This window comes from Diachasma alloeum, unplaced genomic scaffold (assembly GCF_001412515.2).
Source record: "Diachasma alloeum isolate Michigan unplaced genomic scaffold, Dall2.0 Dall_scaffold_00219, whole genome shotgun sequence".
In the NCBI taxonomy this organism is placed as follows: Eukaryota; Metazoa; Arthropoda; class Insecta; order Hymenoptera; family Braconidae; genus Diachasma; species Diachasma alloeum.
This window is the reverse complement of record NW_021680384.1, coordinates 294,586-315,752: the sequence shown is the minus strand read 5'-3', so window position 1 is coordinate 315,752 and position 21,167 is coordinate 294,586. Positions and strand designations below refer to the sequence as shown.

Genomic DNA, 21,167 nt, shown 5'->3' with positions numbered 1-21,167 from the left:
ACCAAAAAATTCCCCCCCCCCCCCCACGCGCGGGCGAGAATTTCTCGCATTATTATTAGATTGACGATTAAAATGATGATATTGTTTGATGGTTATTTACCTCTTGGCTGACTCGCCAGCCCTGCATGGAGCTCGCGCCGAACGCCACATTCTCACCCGACTCGTCGCTCGAGATTTTTTTCGTTATCGGCTCTGATAGGTAAGCCCCCATGTTCCAGCCTTATTTTTCCTTTTGTGATCAATTTTTGATGAGTTAAAGTGACTATTTGACGGTATTAAGTGGTGCCGTACACCGGTAAACGGTGAAATACAGACGAAATGTTTGATTTTTTTTTTTTGGTTAACGAGGGGATTATATTCGGCGGGACTGCGAATATGATGCGGTCGTTAACTGTCCCCCATGACCGGTTTTAACACTAATGCCTGCTTTTCGCTAGCTATTTCGCGAAGGTGGCGACACCTCGCAATGATTTTCGCGCCTGTTTCAATGCGCACGCGCGTCGCTGACCGCCAAGAGTGACCGGGAAATTTTGAATTGGTTCCCACGCTTTGGGGTGAGCGATACTCGTGGGAAAAGTGGGTTTTTACATCGTTTTTATATTGGATAGGATGTGGGGATTAATTAACTCAAGTTTACTAATCTCAAAGTAGAATGGAATTCTAACCTAAAAGTTGGACTTCCAATGCGGGATTTGGGTTTTTGAAGATTGACTCGAAGGGAGTGGGTTTGGGAGAAAATGCTTGAGAATATTTTTTGTGGAGAATTTTGTCAGCTACAGAAAAGGTTGTATGACTTTTTTCAATAGGATGATTCGGTATGGAGATAATACGGATTGTGTGAGGGGCGAAAAATGTTTTTGAGACTCCGGAATGGAGGAGGTTTTGTTTGTTAGTTGGGATTTTTCGCGGTGATCAGAGAGTTTAAGAAAAAATTTGCAAAGACATTTTTTGTGGAGAATTTTCTTATCTACAATAAAGGCTCAGAGGCATTTTTCGATGAAACCACTCATTACCGAGATAATACCCCCTTTTTAAAGACGTAAAAAGTAAATTTTGATTCATAGAAAGTTTCGTCTGATTTTCCCGTCGATCAATTTTGAATTTACGTCAGTAACGAACCAATTTGAGAAAAAATCCCATATAACATTTTTTGTGCAGAATTTTCTCGGCTATAAAAAAAGTTCAGTGACATTTTCCCGCAAACCGACGCGTTTTCGAGATAATTTCATTTTTCCGGCAGACGAAAAATCGTTTTTTATTGATTGCTCAATTTTTCATTTTATTGTTCATTACGTTGAGTTTATTTTAATGATAAAATGTGTTGTTTCGTGGTATATACCGGTTTTTCGGTACCGGGTTTTTCGAATGAGCGGTTGAGAATGGCGATGTGATATGTGGGAACACGACAATAATGTCATACCGCAGTTTTAATGGGAAAATGGTGAAATATTGTGGGACAAAGTGTGTGGCGGAGTGTTTTGTGCTGGTGAACTATGGATTATTTATGGAGAATGTCAGGGATTTGTTCGGGTTACATTGGCTTGACGTGGCTAGAGGTAAGTACAAGGTTTATGACCTTTAGGGACTATCGTAAACGCCTAGTTGAATGATTAATTGAGCAACATTGACGGCATGTTTTTGTTTTTTTCAAGCAAATACTCAATTTCCCCATTTCTCCTCGATTTTCCTCAATTAAAAAACTATAATAATGATCATTAATCATTTTTCGAGGCTTGAAACTCCGTAAAGTTAGCGAAAATAAATAAATTCATGTTGTTTTACCATAAAAATTCTTCTCGGACTGCAAATTGATGAATCATTTCTTCTAAATTGATAAATAATTTTTATTCATCAAAACGATCCTGTATTTCCCCTATTTTTAAACTCCTTATCGTCGTTCCTAATCGTGAGATCATTAAGAGAGCCTCAAAACTGTTTATCACGTTTAAAATTCCATTATTCGTAATCTTTCCAATTCATCGGCCGATGGAAGAGTCAAATCCCCCGATAAAAAATGAAGGACGGACTGTCAGAATTCCACTCCTGATCCCCTAATTGAGATACCGATCAAATAGTTCAAAAGCCATACGCAACAGTGTCTGTATCGAGTGGTTGGGTCAGGGAAGCGCGGCATTTGGGCTTTTAAAAAATACCCATTTTTTTTCAATATTTTAATTCTGAGCTATAAAATACAAAAAAAATGGGGGAAAATATATATTTTTTTTTGTATGAGGGGAAGTTGATTTTCACGATCGAAAAATTTGCAAATGATTTTTTTGGTATTAAAAAAATCTAATTTGTCAAAAAGTGGTTAATTTTTAGATTTTTTCATTTTTAAATATTTTTTAAACTTTGAAATCCTATAAAATTAGTACAAAAATCATATTATTTTTTTTTTTTGAAACTCAAAATCTCACGAAATAACTGATCAAACATTTAATGCATCATTTTAATCATTAATCAGATCAGTAATTACCTCCTCTAGATTAAAAAAAAATGCAACAGTGTCAGTATCAAGTATTTGAGGTCAGAGAATCAGTGGATTGTTCCCCTCGTTTGGTGGTTCGGCTGGTAGCTCTCGGGGTTTGTCGCTTATCGATTTTCACGCTGTTGAGAAATGTTGCCTCTCATATAGGTAACGTTTTTCACGAGCTTCCATACAACGGTGCGCACCTCTCGGGTGCATTTTTACTCNATGATCATTAATCATTTTTCGAGGCTTGAAACTCCGTAAAGTTAGCGAAAATAAATAAATTCATGTTGTTTTACCATAAAAATTCTTCTCGGACTGCAAATTGATGAATCATTTCTTCTAAATTGATAAATAATTTTTATTCATCAAAACGATCCTGTATTTCCCCTATTTTTAAACTCCTTATCGTCGTTCCTAATCGTGAGATCATTAAGAGAGCCTCAAAACTGTTTATCACGTTTAAAATTCCATTATTCGTAATCTTTCCAATTCATCGGCCGATGGAAGAGTCAAATCCCCCGATAAAAAATGAAGGACGGACTGTCAGAATTCCACTCCTGATCCCCTAATTGAGATACCGATCAAATAGTTCAAAAGCCATACGCAACAGTGTCTGTATCGAGTGGTTGGGTCAGGGAAGCGCGGCATTTGGGCTTTTAAAAAATACCCATTTTTTTTCAATATTTTAATTCTGAGCTATAAAATACAAAAAAAATGGGGGAAAATATATATTTTTTTTTGTATGAGGGGAAGTTGATTTTCACGATCGAAAAATTTGCAAATGATTTTTTTGGTATTAAAAAAATCTAATTTGTCAAAAAGTGGTTAATTTTTAGATTTTTTCATTTTTAAATATTTTTTAAACTTTGAAATCCTATAAAATTAGTACAAAAATCATATTATTTTTTTTTTTTGAAACTCAAAATCTCACGAAATAACTGATCAAACATTTAATGCATCATTTTAATCATTAATCAGATCAGTAATTACCTCCTCTAGATTAAAAAAAAATGCAACAGTGTCAGTATCAAGTATTTGAGGTCAGAGAATCAGTGGATTGTTCCCCTCGTTTGGTGGTTCGGCTGGTAGCTCTCGGGGTTTGTCGCTTATCGATTTTCACGCTGTTGAGAAATGTTGCCTCTCATATAGGTAACGTTTTTCACGAGCTTCCATACAACGGTGCGCACCTCTCGGGTGCATTTTTACTCTCATCGAGGGGTTGAAAAACAATGTGAAGAGGGGAAGAAACAGAGAGAGAGAGAGAGAGAGAGAGAGAGAGAGAGAGAGAGAGAGAGAGAGAGAGAAAATATTGATGAGAAAAATCGCGAATGAGGAAAAAGTTGGGAAAAACAGAGAATGAGAAAGTGTCTTTACGGCAACTCGAACATAAAGGAATCCCATTGGATTATCTCCTCTCCTGGGGATCCTCCACTCTCGTCAAACGATATCATTTCAACGTACCACCGGAAGCGCCTTGTGAACCCTCGTCACATGAAAAATGGCACATTTGTTTTTATTTTTGGGAACGAACAAAATTGATGGATTCATTTTAACAATCACTATTTTGATTGATATCTCGGCTCTGAGAGCAGCTGCGAGAATTTTTTATGGAACATTTTTTGTGGAAAATTTCGTAAGCTGCAAGAATGGTCTTATCACTTTTTTTTGAGGGGCTGATAATTTTGGAGATATTCGCGAAATTATCTTCGCAGATTTAAGAATATTTCATGAGGTTTGATGGAAGTTTATTTATTGTTAATTGAGCGTGAATGGCTAATTGAAACAACAATGGCGTGCTTTAGTGCATCTGGCAGTGTTGCAAGTCGATTTAATTCAATGGGAAGATCGTCCCCAATGCCGCCTGATATCTCTTGGCAAGGCTCACTCATTCGATTTAATGAATTGTCGTCTCTATGAATGTAATCGGAAATTATTAGTCCATCTCTGACGAAAAGCAAAAGTTTATAACAATGCAAAATACATGAAGAAGTAAATTATTGAGGTTGAACATTACGGGAAAATTAATAACAAAGACCTAATTCGCGAAATAATCAGTTTATTGAAAAACACAAGAGGACTAATTTTGTAGGTCTTCTGCTCTTCTACAAAAATTGTCTTATCAAAAATTTCGGTATCTCTCGTAGATTCCGAGATATTCCCAATAAACTAACCGGAAACCTAACTTTCCTCATCAGCATAAACTAACCTCTCTTCACATTTTCTCAAATATCTCCAAAATCGCAACCGATACCGAAATTTTCATCTGAGTCGTTTCTGCAGCTCTTTCTCATCTCTACAAAAAATGTCTTATAAAAAATTTCACCATCTTCCATAGATCCGAAGATATCCCCAAAAATCTAACCTCAAACCCAAAATTTTTCATCTGAATAACCTAACCTCCCCTTCCACGTTTTCCTCAATATCTCAGAAACCGCAAGAGATACCGAAATTTTCATCTTAATCATTTTTGTAGCTCTTCTTTTCCTCTTGAAAAAATGTTTTATCAAAAATTTCGTCATCTCCCTTTCGTCGGACGATATCCCCAAAAAACTAACCTCAATTCCCTTCGCTCACCCTAAAATCAATCAAACCGATTCTAAATTCAATCAATCAATTTAAAAAAAGTCTTATTTCCCTAATAACCTCTCCCCCCTCTCCCCCCCCTGCCCACCCAAAATTTTCCAAATAATCGCATAAGATGCGAGGGACGCGAGTCAAAGTTACACTAGGTTTGCTCCGGTTTTCAGCGGTTGAAACAGTATGAGCTAGGTTCTGTATCTCACGATGCGAGGGGTTGGGGTTCCGCGAAAGGGGGCGGCGGCGATGGGAGGGGGGGGTCAGGGGGCCGGGATAAAATGGTGGGGGCAATATTGAGGGAGAGATCGTCAGGGGCTTTATAGCCCTCACTGGTGGGGATGGAAAATCCGGGAGCGGGAGAAGCTCTTGCGTGCGACGGAGTTAAAGCTCCCGCCAGTTCTTGGACAAAGCTCACACGGAACGTACCTCTCACCCTTGTTTTCAACATCAAAGAATCAATTTATCATCATCTCAACGACTTTTCAATTCAATGTTTGTGGCCCTCACCCCTTGATCTCGAGTGTCTCATCGTCGTTTGAGTGAATTTAATCTCACCCCCCCTGGAATTACGGAATTCCACGCACATAACCTAGAAATTGAGAGAGTAATAAATCAGGAAAAAATGGATTTTTGGAATTTTTTTTGTGACCAAAATAGGAAAATTTTTTAGAGTGAAGTAGGAGTGAAGTAACTCCCTGTGAATTTATTTATCGTGAGGGGTGAGGGGGAAACGTGTGTATGCGGCCTACTGACCTGACCTTGGGGCGGCCAGACTCGGTGAGTTCTCTCTTAGTTTAAGACGATTTTCGGGATTGGAGGGGCTGAGGGAATAATTCTAGGGGAGTTGGATAGGTCCGGAAAATTGTGATTGAATGAAAAGAAAATAATGATGAGGTTTTTCGGGAAGTAAGGAAATATTGTGGAAAATTAGTTTTCAGGGGAAATTGTTTTTTGGGGTTCTTGGAGTTCTAGGGGTTCCACGAGAGTCTTTTTATAATTTAGGGAAATTTTAAATGTCGTTAAAAAAAATACCGTCTTTTTGCTCCAGGAGTTGAGATATCCGGCAAAATGGTTCTAGGGGAGGAAATCGCTTTTTCGGAATTTCTAGGGTTCTAGGGGTCTCACAGAAGTTTATTTTTTCTCAATCCGGAATGGAACTTTTTTCTCAGGATTTTTATTCTTAATTTTAATGAGATTTTTTCCAGGGAATTTTCTAAGGACTTCTAGGGTTCTAGGGCTCTTATGGAAGTTTATTCTTTCTCAATCTGAGATCGAACTTTCTTCTCAGAATTTTTATTCTGAATATTGACGGAATTTTTTTCTAGGGGACTTTCCAAGGATTTCTAGGGGTCTAGGGCTCTTATGGATTTTTTTTTCATTCGAAATCGAACTTTTTCCTCTGGATTTTAATGCATTTTATCCACTGAAAATTTTCAGTCTGAAAATTTTTGGAAAATTTTATCTTTTTCTTCTTCTTTCGTTTTGTCATTTCAGCTCTCAAGGGATACTCGGGATGAATCTCATGCCCATTGTGTGTACAATTGTCTGTGGACTGGTAAGTGGCGGATAGTGGGGAAATTCTGTTGTAAGCGCACGCACGTTGCGTACTCGAACACGTATTCCACTGAGCGTAAAAAATAGGGATGTGAGGGGTGAGGATTTTTATTCTCATCACTGGTTGGAGCGTCGGGTATAACTCCAGGTTTAGGGCGAGGGTGCAACAGCCCCTGAGTCTTGAGTGTTTTTTTTTGTATTTTTTTTATTAACGTCCTCGGAAAAAAGCATTCTTCAGTCATTCGGATTGTCGAATAAAAATCATTAATTAGAACCGTCTCGCGTGGGGTCAATAATAAAAAAAAAAACGACCCATTCTGCCCCATGATTTTTCAAGGCTGCCAAAAAACGGTTTTTTGACAAAATATTTTTTAGACTAAGTTAAAAAATAATGGGGCAAAACGGGTTGTCTTTTTTTTTTTAAATTTATTTCAGGGTAAATTTTTCGATCTTTTCAATGGTCTGACTCACGTAAATCTTGGATTATTACGTAAATTTTAAATTTTTTCAGAAAAAAAAATATTTCTCATTCAATTTCACGAAATATCCTTGAACTTGAGAAAATGAGGGACAGAAAAGAACCTACTGACCTTCCCCTCCATAATTCCACACGCTCAGAAATGCCAGTGAAAAGCCAATACAGGCATTGACAACTCCATTGCGTGACCAATACACTCATCGTACATTTATTTTTATTTATTTTTTTAAAAACATTTACGACTTCATGAAAACTCAAGTCTAATCTCCAATGCTGGATGTAGGGGTCGTATACATGTCTCGGGGTTTCCTTTGTAATTTACGAAACGAGTTCACCACTGGTCTCTCTCTCTCTCTCACTCTCTCACTCTCGGTCGGTCGTTTTGCCGTGCCAAAATGCCACGAAAATTACTCGGCAATCGTAAAATCAAATAAATTCGCGGTACCAACTGCAATTATCGCTCGTGCTGGCTTGAAAAATGGGGTAAAATTTTTTTTTATTTTGCCGGGTAATTACTCATGAGGTACAAAATTCAATTGTTTCGCGGGTTTTATTGTTCTTCAGTCATTATTCAATTTTTTATTGCGTTTTTTTTCCATTTATTTCTAGTTTTTACTATTTTTTTAGAAATAAAAATTTTTAAATTTTTAAAAATGCGGAAATGTTTAATAATTTGCGGTTTTGGGGAATATTGATGGGGCATAATGAATCTTGTTTTTTTAAAGTGATTTTCGGCTTCAGTTTGAGAATTTTTTTTTCATGATTTTTTTTGTTTTGTGATAATTTGCGAAGTTTATGCTTTTTTTTTTGACAATTAAAAAGTTTTTCTTGGAGGTATGGAAGTTGAGGGATTTTTTGCTCTGCGTTGAGGAGATGGTGATCGATGACCCGAGTTTTCATCGGGTTTTTCTCCCCCTTCCCCCTTTTCTTTTGTAAAAAATTTCAAATGGGTATTTCCCAGTCGATTCAACGAGCGCTCTCTCGCCCACTCTAACGGCGTCTGTTTTTCCTTCTGGCATTTCGTTTCAAGCGTGACAGATGACTGAGTTCACTGCATTGCGCGAGAGGTGGGTGAGAATAGTGAAGAAAGGAAATTGAGGAAATTTGCGTTTTATGGGGGTGCAGAATGGGGACGATTAGTTCCAATTGAAGAGATATTTTCTTTATTTGAAATTCAAGCGTTGTGAGCATTCTTTGAAGTGGGAATTTCACGAATAATTCATGAAGCCAATCAGACATGAGATATTTAATCATCTGTGATCATGAGCATTGAATTCAACAAATTAGTCGTACCCAATTGCAATTATAAAAATTATTTAATTCAATTGATAAAAATCAATAATGAAAATCATTTAATTCAATCAATAAATTTAATAAAATTTGATTAATAAAAATCGATGGATGCAATTGATAAATAAAATGATACCTCAATCGATGAAGACAATAAAAAAATTAAAAACAGCAATCACAAAAAAAATCATGAGACCGTCTCCATAAAATCAAATAATCTCAAATTGAATTATATTTTCTTTATTTGAATTCAAAAAAATTATAAAATCGTTCAGGCATTAAAATCCCTCGTAAACAATCGCATTATAAAAATCGTTTTATTCAATGTCAATTCAAAATCAACTCTCAATCAACGAAAACAATGAAAAAATAAAAAAACTAATCACCAAAAGAAAAATCGTAAAATCATATCCATAAAATCAAATAATCCCAAATTGAATGACATTTAATGAGTGCATTACGCGTTATGCGGAAGCTAGAGATTTCCCCTCTCCCCCAGGATTCTACCGGGAATCACGGAGTCGAGCGGAAGTCCGAGGGTGAGAAAAAAAAATATAATAAAATGAGGGGAGGGTAAAAAAAAATCGTTGCTGTGGAGCCTTCCGGAATGAGGGAGACAGTGAGATTGTGAGTTGCGAGAAGAAAAAGTGAGGTCACGTTAGAACAGGTGACAAACCGGTGTGACGTGACCACTGGGAATAGCCCTGGCACTATCATCCCCCTGTTCCACGGCTCAAAATCCCTCACTTCTGCACTTTTTTTTTTAACATCTTCACTCCTTTATTTTTCTGTCCGCTGGAGAACGTTCAAATGCGCGAAATTTTTATCCCTACAAATGTCGTGGATTTAAATATTTCAGGAGTTTAAAAATTGCCACTCTCGTTTTACCTCTGATTTTTTCGGTATTTATTGGCGACGGCTTTTGCTGAATAAATTATCCAATTTTTTTTCTTTATTTTTTTATGATATTTAAATATTCCATTTTTATGTTTTGAATTATTAGAGGTAGGGGTCAATAATGACCCCATGAGGACTGGAAAATTTATCCAGAAATATAAAATAAAGACGACCCATTTTACCCCATTATTTCCGGACGTCAAGTCAAAAAAACTAAATCGTCTCAATTTCGTTTTTTTTCAACTATCTCGAGAAATAATGGGGCAAAACAGGTATTTTTCTTTTAAGGGGAATTTTTGGATCTATTAGAGGGACTAGTTACCAATATAAAAAATTGACTTTTTTTTAATCGAAAAAATTGAAAAAAACTGAAAATGCAAATGTGGCTTCAGTCCAAATATTTTGAAACAACTGCACGGGGCATTGAAAATACAACAGCGGGCTTGTTGTGGGCGATTGAGCGAGGGGGGAAGAGGGCAGTTGAAGGGACAAGAGGGTGCTCCATTGCCAGGGCAACGAGCCATAGCCACTCGTGTAACTATTCACCGAGGCAAATTTTTTCCAATGAAATTTTATCACTCGAGGGGTTTGTGCACTCATTGAATTTTTTAAATCTCGTTGGGAACATTTTTTTTCAAAACACAATACATCCACTGTTATATTATTCAATATCAATTACAGAATCGGGTCATAATGACAAAGATTAACGAGAACCCCAGCTAATTGTTTCAAGATTGAATTCCGTGGAAAAAAAAAATTTTGAATCGTTTATGACCCCATTTGACAGATCGGGAAATTCTCAATCGAATTAAAAAAAGAACGACCCATTTTGCCCTAGTAGTTCTTTAAAAAAATCGGAAACAAAATTTCCTGACATTTTTTTTTCAATTTTTTTACTTCATTATATGTTAATTAACAAAAATTCAAAAAATTAATTGAAGCATCGAATGTACCTCCCATATAATTAAATTCCACTCGCATAGAATTCATTGAAATCCGCTCCCTGCCCGCCCGCCCAAAAAAGGAAAATAATCGCATTGGAGAGCATCCAAATTTCTCTGAATAAATTTGCTTCATTCCTCAGAAATTCAAATTGCAAACAGTAATATATATATTTTTTTCCCTCCTTTTACCCAAGTGGTTGAGTTTACGGTCCTTGAGTGCAAGGAAATAGTAAAAAAAAACTATAAGAGATGAAATAAACCACAAGTCATGAAGCGTTTGAGACGAGGGTGGGGGGAGGGGGGAGAAAAAAAAAGATGAAGAAGATTTTTTAAACATTTTTTTTGTTCTTTTCCTTCACCTAAAAGAGAAAAAATTGAAGTAAAAGTGGAGAGACACGGGAATATCTGGAGAATCCGTTGGAAAATTTTACCTCGTATCCAGTGTTGAGAGTTGAGTGCTGAAGGATGAGAGGGAGTGAGGGAGAGACTGGAGAAAATACACAGGGAATTGGGAGTCTTTGCAGGACCTCAGCAGGCACTCATGTGTGGGAGCTTACATTGGAGCCGTTTAATGGCACTTTCTCGAGTACCGCGGCAGGGGGGGGGGTAGGGGAGTACTATCCCACAATTCTCCCCTTGTCATCCCCTCACCACCCACTCCGACAAGTTTCCACTAGTTATAATGGTGAAATACAGGATGTCAGTGGAGTTTGTTACAACATTTCTAAAGAGATCCATTTTCTCACGTCTCAACTTCCACAATTCTCCCGTGACTTATCACGGAATTGTATTTTGGGAGGGGGGAGGAGCTTGGAAAATGTTTGCACGTGATGAGGCGGAAATTTTCGAACGGTTTGAAAAAAAAATCATGCATTTTGCTCCAACAGAACGAGAGTTACAGCGGAAAATGTTGGAAGGATCTAGAAGTCGATGAATGATCTATGGGGCGATTGATTCGGGATTTTTTCGCGGAGTCGCATTTTTCTATTCTTTGGAAACCTCTCAGCATCCGTTTCGGTCTTATAATGCTCAATCTACCGCCGAAATTATTGGTGTGATCCAGAAATCGATAAAAGATCTATAAATATTGATTTAAATTTTTTTAGATCTTTTTTTTTATCAAGTGCGAAATTTTCTTATCCATAGATTAGGATATGAACCTACTTGGCCTCCAGAGAATACTAGCTAGCGGAGAAAATCATGAAATGATCTATAAATTGATTGATGATCTATAAAAATTAGATTAGGATTTTTTCCAAAACTACTGATCCGAAATCGACGATTTTTTTTTCATTTTAACGGAAATTTTCCGATCTATCGAATTGAGTCCCTCCCAAACCCCCCCTCGGTCCCTCCAGCTATTTCTTCTCTATAATCTTTTCATGATCGAATAAATCGTCTGATTTCCCTAGATTCCGTTCCAGAAATCCTCCCTTCACCTCCACAATTTTCATCAATTCCAACCCCGTAATCTTGCCACCATAAATCCCCCTTTATCTCTGTGCAGCAGTCATTCTCATCGCAAACCAATACCATGTAAATAAATAAAAAAAAATTCCACCCTTTTGTTCCTACAGGGAATAGAATGAATTTTACGACGAACGGACAATATTCCTCTGTTCTAGCTCATGCTCTAAAAAAAGGATCTATAAAATTGAGTGTCACGTAGTGGCAATACGCCACGAATATCCCACGGAGACAGACGATTGGAAAACGTCTCGTCTTTTACTTTCCAATAATTTTTTTTCCCCCCCACCCAATAGCCCGCCCTTTTCTCTCTCATTCTTCTCATATATTTTTTTTTTTTCATCTCTCTTGCACCTCTGCGCCTCCTATCCCTACTTGGACATTTCGATTCCGACTAAAGGAGACTCCATCTACGTCTTAACACGTCACTCTTTCACATTGGGTACTCGAGAAAAATCGAGATTCCTTGTCACGTGATTTTTACTTCCCCTTTTTATGTCACCTATTTTTTTTTACTGCTTTATCTTTTTTTCTGACGGTTTAACGACGCTCTTGTGCGCTGGAAAAAAATTATTTAATACTTTGCGACGTGGGGGTAGTTTGCGAGCCCGAGGGGGTGACGTGAGTGAAAATTTTAGTGGTTGTTAATATTTGTGATGGGAAATGAGGGGAAACGGGTGAGGGGAGAGGCGTGACAATCGTCTAGTTCGATAGAACGGGAAATTTGTCACGGAATTGAAAAAAAATTCATCCATTTTGGTTCAGTAGTTCCGGAGGAAATCGTAAATGAGTTTTTATAGATCATTCATCGATCTACAGATCATTCAGTTGGATTTTCGATGGATTAGGGAGGTAATCCCAGCTGATAAATCCGGAATTTCTTCATGAGATTGGGAAAAAATGATCTATTTTGGTGGTCGCGGAGAAAATCCTGAATGAATTTTTGTCGATCATTTATCGTTCAACTGTCGATCATTTATCTTTTATAAAGATTTTTATTAACGTTAATGATACAAGGCAGGAGAGTGTATGAACCTTTAAGGGTATAGATTGGCTGAAAACATAAGGTTTGAGGTGGGAATTGCTGTGGTATAGGGAAATGCAGATGAAAAAACTTAATTTCCGATCATTTATCGATTGCTAGATCATGATTACTTTTTTGGCTGTAACTCAGGTTCTATGTGGGCTAGATGGATGATTTTTTTTTTAATTTAATGAGAATTTTTTCGACCTATCCATTGTCATCATTATCAACAACCCTCACCCCTCCCCCTTCCACCCTTCTTCATTTTATGTCGTCTTTTTTTTTCATTTCCGCTTTTGCAATTACAATTTCTGCCATTACAATGATTATCATTTTCACATTGAAATGTACATGGCAAAAGAGTGAAAAAGAAAATCGAGAAGGAGGTGGAGCTGAAGAGACAGGATGATTAATGTCCTCAAGTGTAATTCAGCGTTTCCGCAGGCGTCCGTGGAAACGACTTTAATTTTTAATGCGAAATACGTGACTACCCGTTGCTTCCTCTGTGTCGACACTTTTTCCTGAAACTACTTGCGTTTTTCCAATCATAAAAAAAAAGTAGATTATCTTCAACGGATCTCTCCACCCACATCCTCAGTATTTTCTTCAACACCTACAATTAAATTTCAAAATTGAAAGGTTGAAAAAAAAACGCGACACCTTCCACAGGGTTATAAATGATCCCATTTCGTGCGAAAAAAATTGAATTGAATAAAAAATAGTCCATTTTGCCCGACTATTCCATTTTTTATTTAATATTTTTTCATTTTTATTTAAAAATAATGAATTTTTTATTTACAAAATTCAATTCTTCAAGTCCGAAACTTTTTTTCCATAATTTATTAACCGGTGGGGCAAAACGGGCCATCTTGATGCGGCGTGTTCGATGGGGTCATTATCGACCCCCTACCCCCAGACAATTGCGCAACCGGCGATTATTTTTTTTTAAAGGAAATTCTATTTTTGGAGACCAAAATTGAATAGAAAAATAAAAATAGAATAAACAATAAAGGGCCAACTTGTTTTTTACATTGTGGCCATGTCTGTAGGTGTATGGATGGGGTAGAGGAGGTGGAACAAGTCCTTTTCAAATTCTGATGGAAACTCGAGTGTTAGCCCAGCGCGATAAGAGGTTGCGATAACGTTGGCCGATTTAAGGGAGCCGATAACAGGTGTTCAGCCAGTTTAAAAGTTCTCTACGTGTTTCCATAGATTCGTACTAGGTATGTTCAGCCACTGGAGACACTCCAGTCAAGATGAAAGGAATTCTCGTATATTTTTTTTTGTCACTTATTTTGTCTTTTAAAGAATGAAGAAAAAAAAGCATCCATTTCTGAAATTCAGGTTTTTATTTCATTTTATTTTGTTTTTTCGTGAACGAAATAACGATATAAATTTTCCAACGGGTCGATGTAATGCGGGATATCAATGCAAATTGGAGGTGAAAAATTGCGATTCAACATTTTTTATTTCTTTTTTTTTTACCGCCGATATGAATTGGAATTTTTTTTCATTTATTTTTTGTCGATTTTACAAATTTTTTACGGTGTGTTTACACTGACTGCATGCAAACCCTGTCTCCATTCTGTACAGGGAAAAAAGAATGAATGAGGGTGTACACGGACACTCGCGAGTCCTCAAAAAAATGAGAGAAAAAAAAAGCAAGAATGAAAAATATTGCGTATAAATTTGGATTTAGTTTACCCAAAAAACATTGTTGGAATAAATTGGAGTTGCCACATAACAAATTATTCCTAAAAACAGTCAGACATCGGCTATCAATCGTCTGTAATCATCGACAGCATAAAAAAAAAATTACAAAATCAGTCAGCGAAAAATTGATGAAATTTTGTCTACAAAATGGGGTCACGATGGAGTAAAGGAATTTTAGCCCCCCAAGTAATTCTACTTCTACCCGTTTACCGCTCATTTCTCCCTTCTCTTCCATTTTTACCCACTTCTCTTTTTTTCCCCCTTTTATTTCTTCTCCCTGTTCTCTTTATTCCTTAAGGCCAATTGTTAGTAGGTTCCTCTCGACTTTTTTTCTTTTTGCCAACGACCCCATTGTGCCCTGAGCTCCCGAGACTACCGACTATTGGCGGATGACCACCGACGACCCGGCAAACTCTCCTCTTATTTTTCCCTCAATTTTATTTCTCTCGACTTTCTCCCTCTCACTCACTCGTTTCACCAGAAAATATATTTATCGACTGTTTGACTTACCGATTGAAGCGTTTCCCCTGGCTCTCTGCCGCCCTTCCCCTCGTTATTTCGCGTATAGACACACTCGACTGATCGATTCTCAACTCGGAGTGAGTTTACTTTAGGTAATCGGGTATCCATTCAGGACTGTGTGTACATTGAAAAATGGGGTTTAAATTTTTTAGGGAATCAAACGTGATTTCTATTTATTCAGATGAGACGACAATAAAATTGCGACGTTGGGAGGGGGGGAGGGGGGTGAGTATGCCTCATTCGATAGATCGAAAAATTCCTGACAAAATGAAGGAAAAAAGATTGTTCTAGCTCCCACAGAAGCCGAGTTACATCAGAAAATGTTCAGACGATCTAGCGATCGATAAACAATCAATGAAAATTGATTTAGGATTTTCGTCGTGACTACCGGCCCAAAATGGATCATTTCTTTTTTACTTCTTTGCAAACAACTTTCCATCCTCTATTTTATACCCAGAAATCCAGAATTTTCCCCGAAAATTGATGGAATGATCTAGAAATCGAAGAATGATCGAGACCAATTGTTTTAGGATTTTCTCCGCATCTACTGAACCGAATTGGATGATTTTTTTTTCAATCCTATAAGAAATTTTCTGATCTATTGAATGGGGTCATTATCCACCCCCTCCCCCTAGCGACTTTTTGCAACGAAAAAAATATTCAAGATCGTAAATTTGTTTTTTCCTTGGAGTAACATTTTCCGAACGTTACTCAGCCTTAAATATTCGATAGGCCATTCTCAGTCCTAGCGTTTGTCACCCCACAGGTATAAATAAAAGAAGTCACTCTTCTCTCAACACAATCCAGAGAGAGGAATGAGGTGTACCACCATCTCCCATAGTTTTCCGTAATCCGTATAGTGCCGCCTGAGGGTTTCTCTGCATTATGTATAACCGCTCTTGGTGCCTCAAACTCCCCTTCGCGAGCATAAAAAACGGGGAAGAGGAAGGAATGAAAGAACTGTGGGAATAAGGGAAGGGGAGGGTTTTAAAAAACGAAGAAATACGGAAGTTTCTGAGGGAGAGAAACTAGTGCAGGTGAATTGTAAGTACAGACGTGAAGGCGTGGAAATGAGAATGGAGTACTGGGAAAGTAACTTGCTCCTGTCATGACCAAGTCCTAGTAATTTCCCTCGTTGTAGCATCCCCTACCCTCCCTCCCCCCTTATTCTCTGACCCAAACCCCCACTAAAGCCCTCCTCAATCCCTACCCCTCCCCTCGACTGCAGCGAAAATGATGAATGTATTGTTCACGAGCAAAATTCATACCCAGAATGTATCTCGTTACATCAACTTTTATTTTATATTTTTTTTAACAACTTGTAAAGTTTTTTACTCAGCTCATGGGTGGAGGGGGGAAACTTCTGAGGGTACAAATAACTCTTTTTTTATTATTTAAAGAGAACATTTTGCGGGAAAAAAGTCTTGGAAATTTTTCCTTCCGCATTTTAATTTTTAGTTCTGGGGCGGGACGAAGGGGGGGCATGAGACTGACTCCATTCGATAGATCGGAAAATTTTCTGCGAAACTAAAAAAAAAAGATTATTATAACCCCCATAGAAGCCGAGTTATAGCAAAAAGTGTAAAAATGATCTAGAAATCGATGAATGATCTATGAAAATTGATTTGGGATTTTCTCCGAAACTGCCGAACCGAATTGGATGATTTTTTTTTGAGCCCGTGAATTCACGGGGTGGGCACATAAATTTACCACTCCATTTTAAAACAAAACAACCCGTTTTGCCCCATTATTTTACGATCTACACCAAAAAAGTCATTTTTTTCTTTTACAGAGAAAAGAATTCGTGTTTTGCAACCATAAAATATCCCATTATATACCGATTTCCTGGGTGATAGATACTGTTGGTGAGATAACAGCCACTGGCCTCAACAGCCCAACCAATTAGACGAATTAGGGGACAAGCCAAGATACAACGGGTATTATCGATTTTCATGCCTCGTATCAGCTAAAGTGCATTACCCATTTCAGTTTTTTCTTCTCTGAAAAAAAAATATATATATATACGAGGGTGGATTAAGTAATGAGAGGAGAGGGTAATGGGCTCAAGAAAATTGAACTTCAAGGGAATTATGTAAAATTCATGCAATACTTCAATTGCAAAAATCGAAGAACCCTGGGATTATCTGATTCTTGGTGAGGGGTGAGGGATGGGGGGGGGATAATAATAATGACCTCATTCCATAGATCGGAAAAAGTACTATTGAATTGAAAAAAAACGGCCCATTTTGCCCCATTTGCAAATTTTCCATGGAAAAACCATTTTTGGGCGATTTTTTTTTTTACGGTAACTCGAGAAATAATGGGGCAAAATGGATCGTATTTTTTCAATTCGTTGGTTTTTTTTCCATCTATAGAATAACTCCTCATGATCAGTGAATGGTAAAGTGCAGTTGAGAAGACATTCCGATGTTGTCCGACCATAACGTGAGACCCTCCACTTGCCGCTGGGGTCCTAATGTTACTCCTCGTAAATGTGGTTATGTGCATTGACGTCTCATTCGATTCGCTCGTATTGTTTGAGTTTTACGATTACGAGAGGATTTTGTTTATCGTTATTTTATACGTTTATCGGTTGGACCTTGAGAGAGGGGGCAGAGAGGGGGTTAATAAATAAAATGCTGGTGGAACTGTTTTAGGCTCAGAATTGCGTTTTTCCACGTCCTACACCCTGTACAAGATAAATTAAATTTTTTTTTTTTGCGATTTCGTTTTTCGCGATTATCTCGGAAACTATGAGAGATAGAGCCTTAAAACCTATTCCATTCGATTCCTGAGGAAATTTGGGTTCCCTATAGGCAGATGGACGGCTCAGAATTGCGTTTTTCCACTTCCTACACCCTGTACAAGATGAATTAAATTAATTTTTTTTGGCACTTTCGTTTTTCGCGATTATCTCGGAAACTATGAGAGATAGAGCCTTAAAACCTATTCCATTCGATTCCTGAGGAAATTTGGGTTCCGTATAGGCAGATGGACGGCTCAGAATTGCGTTTTTCCACTTCCTACACCCTATACAAGATGAATTAAATTAATTTTTTTTGGCATTTTCGTTTTTCGCGATTATCTCGGAAACTATGAGAGATAGAGCCTTAAAACCTATTCCATTCGATTCCTGAGGAAATTTGGGTTCCGTATAGGCAGATGGACGGCTCAGAATTGCGTTTTTCCACTTCCTACACCCTATACAAGATGAATTAAATTAATTTTTTTTTGCATTTTCGTTTTTCGCGATTATCTCGGAAACTATGAGAGATAGAGCCTTAAAACCTATTCCATTCGATTCCTGAGGAAATTTGGGTTCCGTATAGGCAGATGGACGGCTCAGAATTGCGTTTTTCCACTTCCTACACCCTATACAAGATGAATTAAATTAATTTTTTTTTGCATTTTCGTTTTTCGCGATTATCTCGGAAACTATGAGAGATAGAGCCTTAAAACCTATTCCATTCGATTCCTGAGGAAATTTGGGTTCCGTATAGGCAGATGGACGGCTCAGAATTGCGTTTTTCCACTTCCTACACCCTATACAAGATGAATTAAATTAATTTTTTTTTGCATTTTCGTTTTTCGCGATTATCTCGGAAACTATGAGAGATAGAGCCTTAAAACCTATTCCATTCGATTCCTGAGGAAATTTGGGTTCCGTATAGGCAGATGGACGGCTCAGAATTGCGTTTTTCCACTTCCTACACCCTATACAAGATGAATTAAATTAATTTTTTTTTGCATTTTCGTTTTTCGCGATTATCTCGGAAACTATGAGAGATAGAGCCTTAAAACCTATTCCATTCGATTCCTGAGGAAATTTGGGTTCCGTATAGGCAGATGGACGGCTCAGAATTGCGTTTTTCCACTTCCTACACCCTATACAAGATGAATTAAATTAATTTTTTTTGGCATTTTCGTTTTTCGCGATTATCTCGGAAACTATGAGAGATAGAGCCTTAAAACCTATTCCATTCGATTCCTGAGGAAATTTGGGTTCCGTATAGGCAGATGGACGGCTCAGAATTGCGTTTTTCCACTTCCTACACCCTATACAAGATGAATTAAATTAATTTTTTTTGGCATTTTCGTTTTTCGCGATTATCTCGGAAACTATGAGAGATAGAGCCTTAAAACCTATTCCATTCGATTCCTGAGGAAATTTGGGTTCCGTATAGGCAGATGGACGGCTCAGAATTGCGTTTTTCCACTTCCTACACCCTATACAAGATGAATTAAATTAATTTTTTTTGGCATTTTCGTTTTTCGCGATTATCTCGGAAACTATGAGAGATAGAGCCTTAAAACCTATTCCATTCGATTCCTGAGGAAATTTGGGTTCCGTATAGGCAGATGGACGGCTCAGAATTGCGTTTTTCCACTTCCTACACCCTATACAAGATGAATTAAATTAATTTTTTTTGGCATTTTCGTTTTTCGCGATTATCTCGGAAACTATGAGAGATAGAGCCTTAAAACCTATTCCATTCGATTCCTGAGGAAATTTGGGTTCCGTATAGGCAGATGGACGGCTCAGAATTGCGTTTTTCCACTTCCTACACCCTATACAAGATGAATTAAATTAATTTTTTTTGGCATTTTCGTTTTTCGCGATTATCTCGGAAACTATGAGAGATAGAGCCTTAAAACCTATTCCATTCGATTCCTGAGGAAATTTGGGTTCCGTATAGGCAGATGGACGGCTCAGAATTGCGTTTTTCCACTTCCTACACCCTATACAAGATGAATTAAATTAATTTTTTTTGGCATTTTCGTTTTTCGCGATTATCTCGGAAACTATGAGAGATAGAGCCTTAAAACCTATTCCATTCGATTCCTGAGGAAATTTGGGTTCCGTATAGGCAGATGGACGGCTCAGAATTGCGTTTTTCCACTTCCTACACCCTATACAAGATGAATTAAATTAATTTTTTTTGGCATTTTCGTTTTTCGCGATTATCTCGGAAACTATGAGAGATAGAGCCTTAAAACCTATTCCATTCGATTCCTGAGGAAATTTGGGTTCCGTATAGGCAGATGGACGGCTCAGAATTGCGTTTTTCCACTTCCTACACCCTATACAAGATGAATTAAATTAATTTTTTTTGGCATTTTCGTTTTTCGCGATTATCTCGGAAACTATGAGAGATAGAGCCTTAAAACCTATTCCATTCGATTCCTGAGGAAATTTGGGTTCCGTATAGGCAGATGGACGGCTCAGAATTGCGTTTTTCCACTTCCTACACCCTATACAAGATGAATTAAATTAATTTTTTTTGGCATTTTCGTTTTTCGCGATTATCTCGGAAACTATGAGAGATAGAGCCTTAAAACCTATTCCATTCGATTCCTGAGGAAATTTGGGTTCCGTATAGGCAGATGGACGGCTCAGAATTGCGTTTTTCCACTTCCTACACCCTATACAAGATGAATTAAATTAATTTTTTTTGGCATTTTCGTTTTTCGCGATTATCTCGGAAACTATGAGAGATAGAGCCTTAAAACCTATTCCATTCGATTCCTGAGGAAATTTGGGTTCCGTATAGGCAGATGGACGGCTCAGAATTGCGTTTTTCCACTTCCTACACCCTATACAAGATGAATTAAATTAATTTTTTTTTGCATTTTCGTTTTTCGCGATTATCTCGGAAACTATGAGAGATAGAGCCTTAAAACCTATTCCATTCGAATCCTGAGGAAATTTGGGTTCCTTATAGGAAGATGGGCGGCTCAGAATTACGTTTTTCCACGTCCTACACCCTGTACAAGATAAATTAAATCATTTTTTTTTTGCGATTTCGTTTTTCGCGATTATCTCGGAAACTATGAGAGATAGAGCCTTAAAACCTATTCCATTCGATTCCTGAGGAAATTTGGGTTCCCTATAGGCAGATGGACGGCTCAGAATTGCGTTTTTCCACTTCCTACACCCTATACCAGATAAATAAACGGACAAATTTTTTTTCAATTTTAATTCACTATCTGACATAATTCACCTAAATGGAAAAATGGGACAGAGGTGCAATGACTGAGGGTAAAATAAAGGAGAGAATAAAAAAAAAATGACAAAAAGAAAGGAACGGAGAAAGAGATCTCGTTATCGCCTCGTGCTGCACCAGCTCTGAAGCAAAGTCGTTCGCTCTTGTCTCTGTGAATTGGTATATATGTGTCTTCTCTGCTTTTGGTATCCAACGATGAGAGGTCTGCGGACGCGAACAGGGT

General features: G+C 37.6%; 2 protein-coding genes across 2 annotated transcripts in view; one reads left to right on the top strand and one right to left on the bottom strand.

The window, feature by feature from the left end:
• Positions 1 to 402, bottom strand: part of LOC107037402 (probable protein phosphatase 2C 11) — a 5,847-nt gene extending 5,445 nt beyond the window's left edge. The window contains exon 1 of the mRNA XM_015255947.1: positions 101 to 402. Within this exon, the coding sequence (XP_015111433.1) occupies positions 101 to 211 (111 nt within the window). The 5' untranslated portion in view covers positions 212 to 402. The remainder of the gene's footprint in view (positions 1 to 100) is intronic.
• Positions 403 to 5,466: 5,064 nt separating this feature from the next.
• LOC107037403 (heparan sulfate glucosamine 3-O-sulfotransferase 5) overlaps positions 5,467 to 21,167 on the top strand; it is a 33,815-nt gene continuing 18,114 nt past the window's right edge. Inside the window, exon 1 of the mRNA XM_015255948.1 lies at positions 5,467 to 5,827. The gene's annotated coding sequence lies outside the window, so the exon portion shown is untranslated. The remainder of the gene's footprint in view (positions 5,828 to 21,167) is intronic.